The sequence below is a fragment of the Pleurodeles waltl genome, chromosome 11, assembly GCF_031143425.1.
Source record: "Pleurodeles waltl isolate 20211129_DDA chromosome 11, aPleWal1.hap1.20221129, whole genome shotgun sequence".
NCBI lineage: Eukaryota > Metazoa > Chordata > Amphibia > Caudata > Salamandridae > Pleurodeles > Pleurodeles waltl.
In genome coordinates, this window is record NC_090450.1 from 679,027,076 (window position 1) to 679,046,760 (window position 19,685).

At 41.9% G+C, this 19,685-nt stretch overlaps 1 protein-coding gene across 1 annotated transcript in view; it reads left to right on the plus strand.

The window, feature by feature from the left end:
* LOC138265127 (gastrokine-1-like) overlaps positions 1 to 17,752 on the plus strand; it is a 36,160-nt gene extending 18,408 nt beyond the window's left edge. Inside the window, exon 6 of the mRNA XM_069212668.1 lies at positions 17,607 to 17,752. Coding sequence (XP_069068769.1) covers positions 17,607 to 17,752 — 146 coding nt within the window. The remainder of the gene's footprint in view (positions 1 to 17,606) is intronic.
* The last annotated feature ends 1,933 nt before the right edge of the window (positions 17,753 to 19,685 follow it).

Below are 19,685 nucleotides of genomic sequence, written 5' to 3' on the forward strand. Positions count from 1 at the left end.
TGTGTTCTGAAAACGAAATGAAGAATCTTGCTCAGAAAAAAGATGGAATCAGCACATGGAAGATGAAGTTCCATCTCAAAAGGTAGTTCAGGTCCCCCCTCTGAAGAAATACCATCATGCTTTCATACAATGACAAGCTCAGCAGAGTTTACAGAGGCTCCCAGATAGATATTTATGGAGAAGGAAGGGGTCAAAAACAAATGTTTCAAATTGTTGCTAACTTCAGAAAGACAAGTCAACACGCACCAAAATAAACATGCTGCTCTTCACTAGATCATTATTTCTCCTTGAAACAAGCATTTGCAATGCAATAGGTCTCGCATTTGCTTGAGTTAAAGCTATTGGTGTTGTAAATACATAACTGGACTTTTTTGCCACATAAAATTGGTCAACCATGCTGCATAATGTGATACCCCCTCAGATTCAGTTTTCTGTCTAATTATTAATATAGGAACATAGTATATTAACATACTGCTGAAACTGAACAGACGTGGTGCACAATAAAAACGAAAACATGATCAAATAGAAACCCTAATACTTCAGCCCATCTACCGCATGAATCGCATACATTGTCTCCCTATTTCAGCACTAGTAACACTAGCTGAAACCAGAGATGCCCCTGTTCCATAGAAGTGGGCCCAAAATAATGGTTATTTACCTGATAGTCCTATTTTGAAGCTCAGTACTTAAAATAGCAGAATTAAGATAAGCACGAGCTGGGATGATAACTCCACAGGGACTCATAATTGGCTACAAAATTACATCTTGTAAAAGTAAGACAAGCATCCCTATTTCCTATGAATAACACCATTGTGAATGGTGACAATCAACTGTGGCTCATATTTGAACACAAAGATTTACAAAAAATAGTGGCAACTATAAAAGATCTGAAGGAATCACGTTTTACACACTGATCTGTTTCAAGGAAAATAATGAGTTGCAATGTTTTGCATACAAAGTGAAATGTACGTTTTCAAGTAACTGATTAAAGCAAAGTTTGTTCTGGCTTGTTCCTACTTCAGGATGCCCTGTGGAAAACAAATATAAATGAATATTGATTACAAAGTTAAAGTAAAAAAAATAATGAGTAGCATGTCGTATTTTGGGTTTATGTTCCCACCGTTCCGAAAGCAGACAGGTAAGCACTGAATAAACAAGCATTGGCAATGCCAAAAAGGTCTCGGCAATGCAAGTGTTATTGGATTTGCCAATGGCAATGTCTTTTAGCCATGTTATATAGAAGCCTGGGATAGAAAAGTGACATTTATAGTTTTCACCTAATATATATTGTGTACATTTTTGTGAAATGTTCGCTGTAGCAATTATTACATAAATGAAATTATAATATAATACAACAAGAAATACCCTGGCCCTCACCGGACATAAAGCAATTCAATACACAAATTTATGTTTTCATACATTAGTCTCCAATTGAGGTCTTGAAATGAAAATAAAGAGGTTTTGTAGGTGCAGGATCTGAAGCCATGGTGTACAAATTGCATTCAAAGAGATATGTTAATGTTCTGAGCTGGACAAGCTTTGAAGAAATTTCTCACTTACAATGCCAGACATGAGAGCGAGGGTTTATGTGTCAGAGCTGGAGTTGTGGATGGCATTTAGCAGAGAAATGGCTGAGCAGCTGCAATTATAGGAAGGCAATCTTTTAATTTCCATAATCTGATATTAGCTACAGAGCAAGATCTGGTTAACAGGATGGGAAAAACAAATCTACATTTAGGAAAACATCCAAAATAAGAGTCCCAGGGCATGTAATGGTGTAGCTTAAAACCTGCACTTGATAAAGTTATCACACGTAACACTTGGTCCACTTGGCGATTTCTCTTCCCAGAGATTCTGTGAAAACTATTGATCAACACTGAATAGCTTCAAAAGAAAAGAGACCGACGTGTTCCCTTTTCAAGACAATTTGTAATTAGAAAGACAAAGCACACTCTTGCTTTATGGAAGTTTTTCAGTAGAGAGAGATGTACTTTTTTCCTACTGTTACCCTAAATCAGTTTTGAAATTAAGCAGACCAGTAACTTAAGAAATGGCTCTGATAAGTAACCGAGTATTGGATAGATAGTGCAACAATCTGAGGGTGACACATTTTTATACAACTCGATGATAGTGGCAGTCTATCCCAGAAATCCCTACACAGTTTGCATCATCTGTCTGATTGCGAACGTCCATTCATGGACCAGTTAAGGGAACCCAATTGGCTCTCAGTGTAGAATAAGTTTCACCAGGATACTGCAGCCAGAACAGTTACAGACAATGAGCACACTTTGTTGTAATTAGTTTTTAAGGCAAACTGTCTTGTAAATTAGGAAATAAAACAGAAGGATAGCCTCTCGTTCTGCTCACAATATAGCAGTGTTTGTGTTTGGTTGCACCAGTTCTCCCACCAGGCACCATTTAGGGCCAACAGAAATGAATGTCAGCCCAAACAAATAACAAGCTGGGATGTGATGATAGGACCACACAAAGACATGCAACCAGTTCTTCAATTCAGTAATATTGCAAAAAGGCGAACTGGTTTGCACGGAGGCGTGGCACAAGGCTGTTCTTCCAAACAGACTGCACTAGAACGATAGGTGTGAGACTACAAAAACCCTTAAAAACAAAGGCCAGAAGAACACAGTATGCCTGGCATAGTGCCAACAAACTGCATAGCACACAGTGGCCGCTAAGCCAACCTTCATGTATCGGGTTACTAGATGTGCAGCTCACAACACGTAGGGTTCAGATTTTACCCCCATGTCAAACAATACTATAGTGGGTCCTTTACAGTTGTAAACATGCAAACAGACTGCATCACACAGATGTAAACAATAAACATGGAGGAATCAATTGAACACTCATACAAATTAAAATTATATACATGTTAGTAAACAGGGCCGGGCACGCAAATCTAATCAGTTACAAGTTTAAACTCTGACCCTACCTGTCTTAATATTCATGTCTGTCTAGCCCATGTAATGTCAGAGACATGTTTACGCTGAGCAACAACACCTACAGAGCGTTGTGAACTTTTGTGAAACGCTTGTGTAACCACAAACAACAACTGACACAGGCGCTACAGAATTTGAGGGAGGCCAGAATTGGCTGTGGCACCCCAGCTATCGGTGTGCATCTCAAACGGACCTCGTGGGCTTCGTGGAATTCCAGTTCTGACATAAAAGTTCAGAACTTCAGGGGCTGGAGGAGAAGACGGGAGGGGGCAAATGAGCGAGGAATGCAGTGGGTGTAAAGCAGCGGGGCGGTGAGAAGAGAGAGTGCAGTGGGAGTAGAGAGGGGAAGCAGGGGAGGAAAGGAGCAGTGGATGGGGAGGGTGCAGTGAACGAAGAATAGCGGGAGATAGAAACAGTGGTACCCATAGAAGGGGCTGTAGTGTAAATTAGAAGCATTATACAGTAAGAAAGATAAGTGCATAAAAAACTGCTCATTAAGGTAGGAACAGAGTGAGGGGCAAATAGGAACGGTAGAGTCCATGAGCACAGTGCACCCTTGACCCTTTCAGAAGTTTGCCTACACCTCTCCTGCTCTCTCCAATTGACAAGCACGATACACACTGTAAACAAAGGATGGACAAAACATGACGTGCCCACCAGCGCGAAATAGCATTCCACTATCATTTACATTTTTCTTTTCTTCAGTAATAAGAGCACTTTTTAGTCGAAAATCTCTGTGTCGTTAGCAGTATGTCAAGTATGCGCATTTTTTGCCACTAAAAAAAGCTGCCCGTTCTCATCCCAGATAACGGTGATAGACTGCAAGCTTTTAATGTGTGGTCTAGCCTCTTCACTCTGGTAATGCTGCCCTCATGGGCGGGGCAGCACTGGAGGCTTCATGTCACGGATGGTACAGGAAGACAAAGTGGTGTTGCAGCCAGCGCACACATTTTTAAAAATAATAAAATTGGCGCACTGCCCTCCTTATGTGCCACAGGACAAGTCTCACAGTTTAAAAAACAATTAAATAGTCCAGAAACAATGAATAACAGTGGTTGCTGTGGAGGTTTATCGTAGTTGAGCGGTGCTCTCGGGGAGGGCTAACTGCCGGAAAAGGCATGACCTATGCATGCCTTTCACAAATGGGGAGAATGAAAAATCGAGCGAAGGTTGTGCCAGCGAATGGGAAGCCAGTGGGCAGTACGTAACCTCAGATGTAGCTACAGTATGCCTTGGTTCGAGACAGCGCATGCGCACCGTCTAGAGCTAAGACCTAAAAAAAGCATTTCAAATGTTAATTGTGAAAAACACTGCTCTTTACACCCAGTACCATCCAGCTATGAAAGACAAACAAACAAGTAAATGATGAAAGCTGAAGAGCAGCTGTGCGCAGTGATATATGGGGCCGGCAGCAGCAGTTAATTAAGCAGATTTTATCAGATGTCTGCTGGTTCCTATTACAGCACAGCAGCAGAGCGACTTGTGTTTATGAAGAGCACTACTCTTTACGCTCTGTGCCAGCGTGCCATGAAAGTCGAACAAACAAATACATGTTGAAAGTTGCAGTGTGCATTTTATCCGCCCCACCAAGAGCATTCTTGCTAGCATGTTCCCTGTGTACTGCAGTTACTCTTCCAGGCTCCCGGTCGAGTAAAAGTGAGCAGTTGTGAGCAGTGGGATATGGGACCGTCAGCAGCAGAGTTAATTAAGATGCTTTAATCAGAGGTCGTCTCGCTCGTGTTACAGCACGAAAACAATAATACAAACAAGCATTTGAACTGCAATGGGTCTCATGTTCACTCAAATTTGAGCTATTAGCATTTTCTTGCCACACAAAATGAAAATAAAAAGTAAAACAGTTGACATAAGTGGCCGGTTCAAAGTGCTGCAGTGAGGTCGCAGAGACAGACAAAAGGAACAATCACATTTGCAATGCAAGAACAGAAAATGCGCGAGGGAGAGTAAGGAATGGAATAAACAAAGTCATGCATGACTGCAGATGAAAATAAGTAATAGACTAGAGCCCTGTTAACAGAAACAGACTGGAGCCACTGAAACATCCAGCGCTCTGGTCAAATGATATTAGCCTTTGAAAAAAGTAATCCCTTAGCACATGCTACATAGGCGGAAGGCCATGCTCCAGGGGAGTGTACAACTGTGGACAAGGTGGGACAAAGAGCAAGGATTGACCACTAGCATGCAAGGATTTTTTAAGGACACTGAAACAAACCAGTGAAAAAGCAGAGACACCACAAAGAAGTATAAAAGTATATACTCTATGTTCGACCTAAAAAACCTCTAAAGCATTAAATGGGTATGTCTCACCACATTCCGAATCACCCACTTAGTGGAAGGCAACCAGATTTAAAGTTTATTTATGAGTTTAAACATCAAAGAACCATTTGCCTCAAGGTGAGAAGGCAGATTACAATCTACTCGAACAGTGTTTTACAGAATTTTCACCAAATACAATAGATGCTAGAGGATTGTCGCAAAATAAGTTATATAAAATTGCACTGTTAGCTCCATCTCCTCAAACCCTTCGCTTGTCCTGCACAATTTATAAAATCATAAGAAATGAAAATCTTCAATGACGAGAGAAATACCAAAAGGACTGTGAAAGAGCATTAAACTATGCCATCCCCCCAACTGTTTGGGATAAATTATTGTAGTCTGTTCAGAAAGCTAAAATTAATAGACACACATTTCATGCACAGCAATTCATTTTAAAGAGGTCTTATTGGACATCCAGCAAACATAATCAAACTAGGTCTTACTGAAAAAGGTAACTGCTGGAGATGCAACTGTCCAGAAGCCAATCTAGTGCACACACTTGTGTATTGCAGAAAACGTTCATGCTGGTATATAGAAATAGCAGAAAGAATTCAATCGACGGGCTCTCTTGACATTCATTTATCCAAGTCGGTCATTTTCCTCAATAATGTTCCCACATGGTTTAAGTGTGGCAAATCTTGAAAAGGATGGATGGGTAGGAGCCCGAAGGTGGCAAAAAATGCACAACTAAAAAACTGGAAATCCACCTCCTATTTAAGAATAGAATCCTGGATTACTGACATGTTACAATTGGCTTCACAAAGTGACCCTTTTCCAAATAAGAGATGATACCCACACTTTTCAGTGCTTTTCGGATGAGTTCCTTGATCTTCTCAACATACAATTACCTACGGAATAGTAATTATTAGACAGTTTGTGCCAATAAACTGTATATTTGTCACATTTATGACATCAGAACATGATTATAGTAGGAAGATAATCTGCGGAAATTTACTAGAAAGTACCTTTCTTTCAGAGTGCAAATTAAACACACCCCCATAAGACACTGTAAATCGGCAATTTCAAGCAATCACACCTCAAAATGTCAGTCACATGATGAGTTAATGCAAACATCAGTACAAAAGGTGAAAGTCTATAAGACCCATACAAACAATTCAGCATTACCGGGTGGTTATACACTGATTGGACCACCCCTGCATAGGACCTAAAAAATATAATAAGGGAACTAATTAACAAAGACCTTGTGAAGTGACAATAAAAAAGAGTGGAAGTGATCCATTAGTAAGTGTCCCCACTATTTTCAAGTCAAAGATGAAATGTAAATGTTGCTATCTACATTATATACATACATTATCTATATATAACCCGTATTTTCATATTTCTCATTCTATTGGTCTCTGAGTGATAAACATAGAATGTTATCGATAGTTAAACATAGAATAGTCCATAGTTAAAATAATTACAATATTTATAAACATTCATATAGTATAGAATATTATACAAAAATGTATATATTATGGAGTAAGATATTGAATTATGGACCTGGTGCAGGGACCAGTCGGTTTCTCTGGAGCTCTGGCTGGGGGAGGGTGCGTCTTCCCTGTCAGAGGCAGGTCAGGCTACAGGCTGGCAAGGATGAAGAGTTCCATGCTCCCTTATGCCTTATCAGGGTGTGTATCCAGGTGCTGGGACAGGGCTCATCATGGAGCTCGAGCCGCATGGTATTTTCAAGCCAGTAACATTGTGCCTACTTATTGCACATCTGGGAAATCAAGTGGAGGAAACACCAAGCCGGCTATAATTGGGCAGAGTAGCATTCCACTTGAGAATATTGCTGCAGCCTACTTGTTGCCAGATCCTAGGTGTAAAATTCTGTGTTGACTATCCATCTATAATGTAATGTTGTATATGCCCCTACAGTCTTTCTAGCTTGCTAAGACCGTCAATGCAGGGTAAGCCACACAAAATGGTCTCACCTCCATAAGCCCCCTTTGAAGTATTTGTGTCCTGCCATCCACTCACCTCACTCTGGTAATGACTCCCCTACACAGAACTGTCCAATTATAAAAACAAGGATTATCAATGCTTATAGGTTTGGCTTATGAATGAAAGTTCCCTTTGTGCCATTGATGGGTTTAGGCACTCAATAACATGCATTCTGTCAATCACCTTTGCACTCAGACATCAATTGATCCTTTCACTGACTCATTCTTGCATTTAACCTCTGAACAACTATAATAAAACATGAACTAAGTCAACAAAATATGCAGGATAAATTACAAGGACATAAAAAGCAAAAATGAAAACATGTTGCAGTATGAATATGGAGGGCAACTGCCTCTGAGTTGAAGTGGATTTGTAAATTGTCTATCATTGTTTTCAAGTTCCACCATGGGTGCCACATTTAGAATCAACATGTTGCCCATCTTGGAAATGTAAAACAATGAAATGCTATGGACAACAGTATTCTATAATGGCCTAATGTGGAATGAGATTCTTTGCAGATTAAATAAGCAGCAGGCAAGCGGTATGTTAGCATTGCTCAAGGAATGTTGTACCCTTTTAAGGAAAGTAAAAATAAAAAGAGGAGAAGTAAAGGAATGAAAGGAGAAATATAAAAGGAAAATTAAAGGACTGGCCAACTATCCCTGTCACTGAAGCACACCCTTTATAAGGTGGATATGCACATGATCAGAAAATGCCATTATTCACACGGAACGAAAGCCAATGACTGATAGGGACTGAACCATTATCCCATGCAGCACGCTGTCATGGATGGAAGAAAATGTAAATGCCACTTAGACAGAACAATGGCAGAAGCGGGTTGGCACAAAGGCCCTCTATGTATATATTTAGATATATATTCATAAATATGGATACATGTATTGTTTAGTGATTGTTTTAATGCAAGATCATGGCAGACTGCTATGCCTGGCAGGACTTCTGAAGAGATTTTAGAAATAATTATAGCTGTACAAATCTTCTACTCCAATGGTTTGTCAAAGGGGGTACCCAACACCAAAATCCTTCTGTACATAGGTAATCTGTGAGATTTCATGTAACAGGGCAAAAGCCACCCACCCTTATAGGCCAATTGTCTTTAACATATGTAAGCAAATCAGGCCTACTGCCTCTGTTATAACTTTTCATAGTAAACATACCATACCTTTGGCATCTGAAATACCTTTACTCTGTGCACCAATCAGGCCAATAGCTATTATTGTTGGCTTGACACCATAACCATTTCAGTCCTAGTGTACTGAACATATGCTTTCTCACAAGCCAACCCTCATAAAATCAAAAATGTCTAAAAGATTACAGTTGGCAAATCAAAATACTCTCTCTCCTAAGAGGGCCTAACAAGGATTCTAGCAGTGCAAATCTTTTATACCCACAGTTTTTCACAGGGGATAACCAACACCAAAACCCTTGCCTGCTACGGTAATCTGTGATGTTCCATGTAACAAAATATCTGCCACAGGGTTTGACACAGTGTAATAACTAAAAAGCCCATTGTCTTTAACACATGCTTTTCAAAATAAGTAAGGTCAAACCTGAGGAATCTGGCATAATGTTTCCCAAATTAACTGATAAGGTCGATAGGCTTTACCATTGTTTTGACATCATAGCCCACACATGTGTATTCAAGTACTCAAGAACTGACAACCATGCTGCACACAATTACAAAATAACAAATATGTAGAAATATGGAGCTCGCAAAATAATATACAACCCTTGAATAGAGCTTAACAAGAATCATCACAGTGAAAATCCACAAGGTTTGTCAGAGTTTCTGGTGATCATCAAAAAACCCTTGCTTATTACGGTAATCTGTGCAAGGCTACATGCAACAGTACACCTGTCTAAAGCCTGTAATACAATGTGATAGAAAACAACTGTTTGCCTATTGGCTATGCTTTTCACAATAAATAATAATAACGGCCTACTGCTTTTGTCTTACCTTTTCATAATAAGCAGATCACACCTATGGCATCGGATATAACGTTTCCCACTGCACAGATCAGACCTTTGACTTGCCACCATGACCATCTCAGAGCTACTGTTTTGAGCGTAAGATTTCCTACAAGGCTACAGTTGTTTAAGCAAAATACTGTCTCTCTTCAGAGGCCTATCAAGGATTCTCACAGCTAAAATCTATATGAAGGGTTCGTCATGAAGGTAACCAACTCCCAAACTCTTATCTATTATAGTAATTTGTGAGATTCCAACCAAATACTTCTCTACAGGCTTTCGTACAGAGTAATAACTATTGCCCCTTATATAAACTGATATAAACATATTCTTTTAATAATAAGTATGTGAGGCCTACTTCCTGTATTGTAACTTTTAATGATTAACAGACCAGCCCTATACCCATGATCAGTGGCTTTCCATCATAAAAATCTGTCCTACTATATCGAGTATATGCTTTGCCACAATTCAAAAAATGTAAAACAAACACTCTTTGCAGTGAAAGCACACAACCTCAGCCCAACTAAATCCTATACTAAGGTCAACCAACATTTGAGTGGACTCTGATCTCTTCTCAGTAGTACTTTGAAAGCTCTGTTTTTTGTTGATCACTTACGGTCTGCTGACTGTTGTGCTGTCATACCAGATCAAAAAAACATTTGGTGGCCTGCCACTATCTAATACCACCCTCAGGGCAAGCCTCCATCACCCAAATTCAAAAAAAGGAAACCTGGTGTCTGGCCACTCTCCATGTTTAACCTCAGTGATACCCTTATCACACGCTCTGCCAGAATATAGAAGCAAAAGATGTGGCCTATTCATAAACTGCATTTTAATGTACGTTAAGTTATAGTACTACTAATGTACTACAAAATACTATTCACAAACCTGGGTGCTGAGGTCTCTGCCTCCGCCTCTCCTATTTTTTCTATTCGGAGATCTCTGCCCTGATGCCCTGACTAGGTTTTAGTAGTAAATATAGGGGGGAATGAGTGGAAAATGGGAATACTTACTCCTAAATGGAAAGGATTAACAGGAGGAGTAAGAAGGGGTTTCGGAGGGGGTTAGTGAGGGGCTGAGGAAGGGACATGCACCCACCTACAAAAGAGCAATACCATTGCTGTTCACAAACTGCCCTTCTATTGTTACTTCAGCAAAAAAGGATCCAAAATAGTTATTAATGCATTCCAATTCAGAGCAGGAGTAAATCCAGCAGCACACATAGCCAACCACTTGTACTGCAACACCCTTTCATTGAAAATAATGGAGGTAGGAACTTAATATAAGACTCCATAGGAACTAACTTTAAAATAACTTGAATTATTTAAACTATAAAAATATAAATACATTTTATTTTATGTTAAATTTGCCTATAAAGAAAAATAAATATTTTATTTGAAATTATTTTTTTCAGTTTAAAAATGAATGCAACGTTAATCTTCATTAAAAAATGATCAAATTGCTTTTAATTAGCTGTACACATCACTTAATAATTTTAATACATAGTACAAAATATATTTTTTTATATTGGGTTGGAATATGTTTCTAATTTAAACTTCAGACTTCTTTTAGAATTAAGGGCCTGATTTAGATTTTGGTGGCTGGGTTACTCCATCACAACAGTGATGGATATCCCATCCACTGAAATATAAATCCCATTATTTCCTATGGGATTATATTTCGACGTACGGATATCTGTAACCGCAGTGACACAGTAACCCATCAGCCAAAATCTAAATCAGGCACTAATATATTCAAAATTATTAAAATTGTAATATAAACTTCAGTTAATTAATCATTCATTAATGCTTACATTTTTTATATTGTGCTACATACAAAATGCATGTATAAAATTAATTAACATTACTATTTAACAAAAAATAGTTTTTGATTTTTTTTTTTAAAGCTCAACAAACTTTTAAACTCTTCCCTATACTTAACTATAGGGAGATCACCTTCCTGATATCGCTTGTCTCCGCCAAGTATGAGGAACATCTAATACAGTTGTAAAGTCACCACATATAGTAACTTTACAGCTCTAACTCCTGCCCCTTATTTCAGGGGGTGGTAACACGCAAGTCTAAACTTCTAAGTAACTTTACACTCGTATATGGTGAATAGGTAAAAGCAGTAGAGTTACTCAAAAGTGTGAGAGTAAATATACTGGAAGTGAATCTACACATATAGATTTACCTTTGTGAACAGGACCCAAAATACCCTCTGTCCTCTCCTGCCATTTTCATTCCCTTCCCTTCCCCTTGCTATCTGAAGCTGCAAACTCTGCTCTGACTATGAGACAGAGAGCTGGTGCTGGGCTGACAGTGGTCCTCAGAGAAACATGCATCATTGTGGCCTACCTTTTCATGTCCAGTGAGGACTGCACAGACCTGTGACTCACTGCGGGCACGGTGATTTGTGAATCATTCTCCAGCCTCCCCTCTGTGTGCGAAGAGCCAGGGGGTGTGGCAGGCCAACCTCCACCAAGTTTCGGCTCAAGTGCCTGTTGTTCATTGCTTTCACGGTACAGGAGTGAAAAAAACAAACTCATTTCTACACTGCTCTTACATCGGACCTGCTAACTATCAGGTTTTGAACGTAGGATTTATGAATAGGGCTCTCAGTGTGAGCCAGGGATAACAAAACATACATAACTAACTTGGAATAAAACACAATTGAGGAAGTGCAGTGATTGTTTTAAAAAACTACTGAATGTTCTGCTAATTTCTCGTGTTTTTATTTATTAAATTCTTATCAGGAAAGTCATGTAAAATAGAAGGAAAGTTGAAAGATTTAAAAAAGTGCCCTGATACATGAGGTTAGTGATCGTGTTATGTATTGTTTAGCACTAATTGTCTCCTGACAGCGTGAGTGCTGTACAAAGGCAGCAAATACAACTAATGATCACCAACTTTTAAAATGGGAAAAGTACGTGTGCGCATAACCTGGAATATTGCGTAGTTACGAGAAGAGCGCCATAAAGCATTTAGCACTATTTTCTTCGCGCAAAATGCACACATGTGTCGAAAATGGACCTGGGGGTTCATTTAGAGCTATGAGAATAGCGCTTAATACAACAGAAGGCGGATAGCAGCAGCCACTTTCTCTCTTTTAGTTCACTGTTCCTGTCCTCCTGCGGTAGGATTTTGCCACAATTTACTCTTAATTAGTTGAGTTGCTTGTAATCACATATTTTCAGTAATGTTGATTTACAAGAGAAAGGTGGAATTAGTGAAATTACTCCTATTACTCCAGTGTAGTTAAAACTTCAACCAGGCCTCCTGAAAAGAGAATTCTAGGTTTATTTTTTAATCTTTGCAAATCCTTGTGTTTTACACTTACTTCATAAAGTGTATTGAAGCTTAGAAATTACTCTATGTGGCACAATTATAAGGTGTTTTTATAGCAAGATAATATATACTAAAAGAGTTAATGGTTTTATGCTAACGTTTAGATAAAAGAGAAACATGACTGTTGATCACATTGATACATGGGTCTCATAAGCAACCTTTACCTATGCTGACCACCAAATATATCACTTTTAAAAGCTCTTTTAAAAAAAGGCACCCTGGAAGTTGCTCATCTAGCAGCTGAAGTCGAAAGGGTTTTCCTAAATACATAGTGCAGTTCTCCATAACGTTTTCTAAGGCTGTGTAGACGGTGCACGCTTTTTCTAGCGCTCTCCCAGACAATGCAAATGTGTTTTTGAGGACCATTTATAGTTGTAATAGGGTGGATGGGAGCACGTTGGTGACGGAGTATTATGTCCACCAAACTCTACCCATGGCTTTACAGAGGGGAGCCCTGTCTTAACACAATGGGGCTCCTGCAGCACCAAACGGTGGTTCACCAGGCTCCTCTATAGAGTAGTCCCCTTGCCTCATCTAGAGACTGCCCAGTCATAGGTTTCTGATGGTTCTGCCATCAGAAATCCTATGACTGGGCAGCCTTTTTCACCACAAGGCAGCTGTGTCAATATCATTACGACTGGCCTTCTGGTGCATTGTTGCAAAATGGGTTCCACCCATTTCATTTGACAGGATTTTTTACTTTTATCACCAGTTTTTAGACTTTTCACTGTGGGTGAATGTTAGTATGTGCTTCACCCACGGTAATCACACAGATAAAGGAATGCACATGTTTACCTCCGTTATCCTTTTATGATAAGGTCACTGTAACTAGGGTAAGGGACACTTGGCTGGTTACACATGAATATGTACAAGTGTGCGGGGTTGTGCTTGGGAGACTATCATTGTGGCCTGCCTGGTAGGTTCACACCGATAGCCTGGCGCAGAGGGGCCTCTGCAGTTTAAAGGGGAGATCTGGGATAGGCCTCATAATATTAGTGGGCACTCATAACTCAATCAGGACTTCTAGAATGCAGCAATCACCTGTGAGAGTATCCCAGCACTGTGAGAAAAGTTGCTATGGGGCTCAGTGGAGGAAACAGGTCTCGAGTCCTTTACTGAACTTCAGAAGAAAGGATGAGGTCCATAGGTGAAGGGGGAGGTAATTACAGGATTTCTCTGTGAGGTAGGGGAAGGAGAATCCTCCACTGTTGCTATAGCAGATGCAGGGTGTGTGTGCGTGGGAGAGGGGCATGGAGGGCAGATGTTTGGAGGGTTGGCCAAAGTTCAGGCAGTGGTTGATGTATGCAGGTCCTGGATTGTGAAGGACCTTGAAGGTGTGGATCAGCATCTTAAATTTGTTGGGGTTCACCTGAGTGCCTGGGACGGACACCTTTATTTTAGTTACAGACCCAACACTTGTGCCTTTTTGCATATTTTATTTTACTGATGTTATTATTTTCGTGGCTTGTTTGTAGTTACTTGTTTTCTGAGAACACATAGTTGCTGGCACTACAAATTTCATCAGCACTTAATAAACATTGCACATTGTGCTATGTTTAAGGCTGTCATGTTCGGTACATGCTATTCTATTCCATATTGCTGTTGCAGGAGTTTGGCAGAAGTCCCAAATCAGTTGATGTCAGGCCTGTTCCTAGAACATTACATAGTTTAGTATAGAAGCATTGCATAGGCCTAAGGTGAACAGGGGGCATGCCAGCCATGGCAGTTTTGCAATCAAAATCATCCTATTGACAGCTTCGCTAATCCTGGAGCTGATTCTTCAGCCACTGGAGGGGATCAGAGAGCAGGCAGGCCAGAGCCAACGTTTCCAGGTATGGGGTTGGGTTCCCTTCCTTAGACGGGAAACGTTACCACCACTATGTTCTCAGGTTTCAGACATAGGGTGTAGGTTAGTAATATATGTGCTTTTATAATCATTTAATCATTTAAGATGGTGGAGGGGTTTTATATCCTTCACTTTGATTGTATTGCTGATAATAATATTATGCTCCTTCTGCCTCATAATGGCAGCCTGCTCATTTTACACTAGAATGTACTTGCTTCAATATATTGAAATCCATTCTGGATCTCATGTCCTGCTCGGCATGTGTGTGTGAGTTACTGAATGAAAGGTGCATGATCTGTTTAATAAACTTCCCCCGACGAGTCAGAGTGTCATGTCTATGTTGCTACAAAATACCTATTCCTTTTCAGGGTGGGTGAGGCATTGCAAGCTAGTCAGGAATTAGGCCGACAACTTCCAGACTTTTTGGGACCAGCTCAGTCATTCACATGGGGTGCTGTTGCCGCTTATAAACACACAATTCTATTTCCATAATAAAAACTGTGCCACAAATTCTCATCTCTTCTGGATGGGGCACTAGTGGAGCTTTTTGAAGTGTGGGGTGGTGTGGGTCTATTTGGGGATGTTGAGGATGAGTCTGCGCGTATTTTGTATGGTCTGTAGTCTCCGCAGGAGGTGCATGGAGATTGCTACGTACAGTGTTTTGCCAGAGTTTTCCTGGCTGGTGACTAGGGCTTGAGTGACGGTTCATCTGGTGTTCACTGGGACGTTTGAACATTTTACAGAGCATGCGGAGAGTGAGAAAGTAGGCGAAAGCGACTGCATTGATCTGGTGCTTCCTGGTGAGCTTGCTGCCCAGGATGATGCCGAGGTTGCAAACATGGTCTGTCAGAGTGGGTGTGGGTTCTAGTTCAGAAGGCTACCAGGAGTCATTCCATGGGGAAGTGCTGTACCCTAAGATCAGCACTTCTTTTTTTAGCTGTGTTGAGCTTTATGCAGTGGTTTTGATCCAGTTGGCAATGCCAGCTGTGCACCTGTGGAAAGTATCCCTTGTTTTTGGTGAGGGGGTCTTCTGATAGTGAGAGGATGAGCTGGGTGTCATTTGCATAAGAAATTATGTTAATTCCATGGGTTTTGATGATGTTGACCAAGGTGGTCATATAGATGTTGAACAGTGTAGGACTGAGGGATGAGCCATGTGGGACACCACAGATAATGTTCTTGGGTTACAAGGTAAAAGGTGGTAGGAGGATTCTCTGGTTTCTTCTGGCGAGGAAGGAGGCGATCCATCTGAGGGCATCTCCTTGGAGTCCAATGTGGTGAAGCTTCTTGAGGAGTGTGTGGTGGGATACAGTGTTGAATGCTGCTGAGAGGTCGAGAAGGATCAGGGTCACAGTTTCTCCCCGGTCAAGGAGGGTTCTGATGTCATCAGTTGCAGTGATCAGGGTGGTTTTGGTACTGTGGTTGGTGCAGAATCTGGATTGGGAAGAGTCCAGATGATTGTAGTATTCCAGGTGTTTAGTGAATTGGCGGTTGTAGGAAAGTGCTCTTTTTGGAAGGTCACCCCAACCTTTTGCTCCAGATGCTGTTGGTTATGACTCAGAAAGTGCACTAGAGCCTGCTAACCAGGACCCATTGCCAGTGCTTTCTCCCTAAATTGGTAAATGTGAATTGGTATTGTCAATTCTCAAGTACCTTAATCCCCTTAGAAGCCCCTAGTATATGGTACCAGTGGCACCCATTGGTGTTATGGGGGTTATCAGGGCCTGAAGCACTGTTTATGTCACCCTGAGTTGCCCAAGTAAACTACTGAGAGCAGGCCTGCCATTGAAGACTGCAGGAGCAATGTAAACTGCTCAAACAATGTCATCATGCCATCATCAATTTAAAATACCTCCTCACACCAAACCAAATACCTAACCCCCCCCCACATCACATAGAAGATGGAACAAGATATCCAAGAACCAACGGACCAACACCCTCAACTACTACCCAATAGGCACCACCCACCAGTCACCCAATCCCACCCCGGACATCAATAGAGACGCTAAACACTTCACCACCTGGATATCACTCTGCTCAAACATAGACACCCCCAGCAAAGCCAATATAACTTTCTACCAAGCAAGTTGGTACACACGGATCTCTGCACTCAGAAACACACCTGCCAACAACGTGAAAGGAAGTGGCACCGCTCCAAACTCCCTGATGACTGCATCCCACTCAAGGAAGTTCTCAACCCCTACCATAGGCTCATAAAAAACACCGGAAAGCAAGTCTTGGCCACCCGCATTCAAGACAGTGCAAACCACAGCACAGACTTCTTCACTATTGTCAAAGCGTTCGCAACCCCTCAGCACTAGAGAACACTATATACCCCACACAGGAACTGTGCGACTACCTCGCCCCTCCTTTCATGACAAAATCACCACCATCAACAGGAACTTTGGGCCCCAGTCCACTGCAGCAGACACAATCAAGCTCCTCAACTCCCTAGACACCACTCCAAAGCACGGACTCCACCAGTGGAATCAGCTCACCACCCAGAAGTCTTATGAATCATGAAATCCATTCACTCAGGATCCCGCACGGACCCCTTCCCACATGACACGTTTAACCTTGGCAGCAGCATCGGCAAAGGACTCACAGACATCTTTAACCTAGCCATCAACACAGGCACTTACCCAGATGACTGGAATCAAGCCCCTCCTCAAAAAGCCCTCTGTCAACCCCAGCAACCTTAAAAACTACAGACCAATCTCCCTGCTCCATCTCCCAGTGAAATTATTAGATAAAGCCATTAACTAGCAACTCAGAGCATACCTAGAAGACAGCAACCTGATGGATTCATCACAGTCTGGATTCCGCCCCAATTACAGTGCTGAAACCGCCCTGGTCACACCGATGGATGATATCAGAATCCTCTTAGACCAAGGACACTTGGCCACTCTCATCCTCCTCGACCTCTATGCGGCCTTCGACACAATCTCCCATTAGACTTTGCTCAAAAGACTCCACAAGATCAGCATCCAAGGAGATGCCCTTAAATGGATTGCCTCCTTTCTTTCCGATGAGACAAAGACTAGCCACCTCCCTTCACTTATCCCCCAACCCAAGTCCAAAATCTGCAGAGTCCCCAAAGGATCTGCCCTCAGCCCCACCCCATTCAACACCTACATGACCCCCTGGCCAACATTGGAAGAAATCACTGACTGAACATCATCTCCTATGTAGAGGACACACAACTCATCCTCTCACTAACTGAAGACAAATCCAAGGCCAAGACCAACTTCCAGTTCTGCATGAACAACATACCCAACTGGAAGAAAGAAAGCTTCCTCAAACTTAACTCTGATGAAACTGAAATCCTGCAACTCTGACCTCCACCTCACCTTAGGACAACTCCTGGTGGGCATCAGACCTAGCGTCCCCCACCCTGACAGAAACGCTTGCAACCTAGGGGTCATCATCGACAACAAACTACGGATACAAAATTAGGTCAACTCATTCTCCTCTGCCTACTCCACATCCTTTGCCTCCTACACAAGATCTTCCTCGTCACCAGCTGCCTGGACTATGGTAAAACTCTCTATGGTGGACTCAGGTTACAACTCACAAAAAACTCCAAATCATTCAGAATGCAGCAGCAAGGTTCATACTTGACCTCCCAAGACACTCACACATATACCCATACCTCAGGAAATTGGCTCCCCATACACAAGTGATGCCAGTTTCAGCTGCTGACCCTCTCCTACAAAGCCTTACACAACTAAGGACCTGCCTAATTAAGTCATCACCTGAACTTTCATCACCCTACCAGACAACTTCAATCCTCCACCATCTACTTTGCCCAGACAGCCCGCATCCGCAGGAACACCCACTGAGGATGGGGCTTCTCCTACCTTGCAGCAAAAGTGTGGAGCAATCCCCCCTCCACCTGAGGGCCTTCCCCTCCATCCTGGAGTTCAGAAAACATCTCAAGATCTGGCTTTTTGACTGAACACTCCAGACCTATCTCATGCAGCTGAACTTTCACCTGGATACCCTCATGGGTGAGAAGTGCACCCTACAAATCCATTGACTTGACCAAGCACTATCTTTAATTTAGGTCAGTCACCCATAAGAAAGGCCTCCTGAGCCCAGAAAGCAGTTTGAATTATATTAAAGGTGTACAAGCTTACGTGTCATTATAGTGGCCTTTTCCATAAAAGGCTACTGTTAGTGATTGAGGGTCCATAGGATAACATGGGCTGCAACCCGAGCAAACTTGAAGTCACCAGCTCCATTGTGATACAGATTAAATGAATCATGTTTGGTAGCAAAAACACGTGCCTTCTCACCCCTGATATGAATCTTGTGTTGAGGGTGATGTGACATGGGCCCAGAGAGCAACCTTAGAGGTTGCCCACCGAGTTGCCCCTGTTTTCCTGTGCTCTGGTTGCCAGCTTGCATCTGCTGCTGCCAAGATAGGATTCTGATCCTCTGGGTAGAAATGTAAACACTCACAGGAGTCAGGACAAAGGCCTGGAAGGGAAGAAGGTCACACATCCCTCCCTGGAAGGCTAGTGAAATGGCACATTAAGACAGTGATTTTCAAAGGGCACATCGCCTCTGATATGCAAGCAGGCTGTCCCCCAGAGGAGGACAAACCCATTTCCCTGCCCCCAGGCACACACCCTGAGAAGGATAGCCACACCTCTGGGGTGGGCAGTCTGGTCTGTGCAGCCGAGGAAGAATTCTGCCATCTTGAAAAGAGTAAAAATGGAGGGTTCTGGGTAGAAAAGGTGTCACAACCCACTGGATGCGATCACCTCAGGGATGGATTAGCTGTTGGGACTAGTAGCCCATTGGCTTCTTGCAACCACACCAATAAAGACCCTGAATCAAGAATGTAAGGGACACCCTTGGAACCACAATCTCAGATCTGCAACAACTTGTGAAGAAAGGACAAGAGAAGACCTGTATCAATAACAACAGGGACCTTCAGAAACCAAAGGTGTGATACCTTGAAACTGTGGCAACCTTCTTGGAACTGCTCAACTGTGGCTAGTCCCGGACTAAAAACTGATTCCGCCAGGAAGTACGAACCGTCTGTGAGCCAAAGACTAGACTCTCTTGTACTAGTCCCCAGCTACCACAGGTAAAAAGCACCTACCAGAACAGAAGAAGCACTGGCCATTGGGCCCTCCAAGGGATCGACAAAAGCTAGTGGTTCAGTGAATTTTGGGAAGTGTAATGCAGCTCTCCACCAAACTAGAGCCAGCTACCATTTTCCAGAGGACCTCCAGAAGGCGGGATAGTTTCTCACTTATC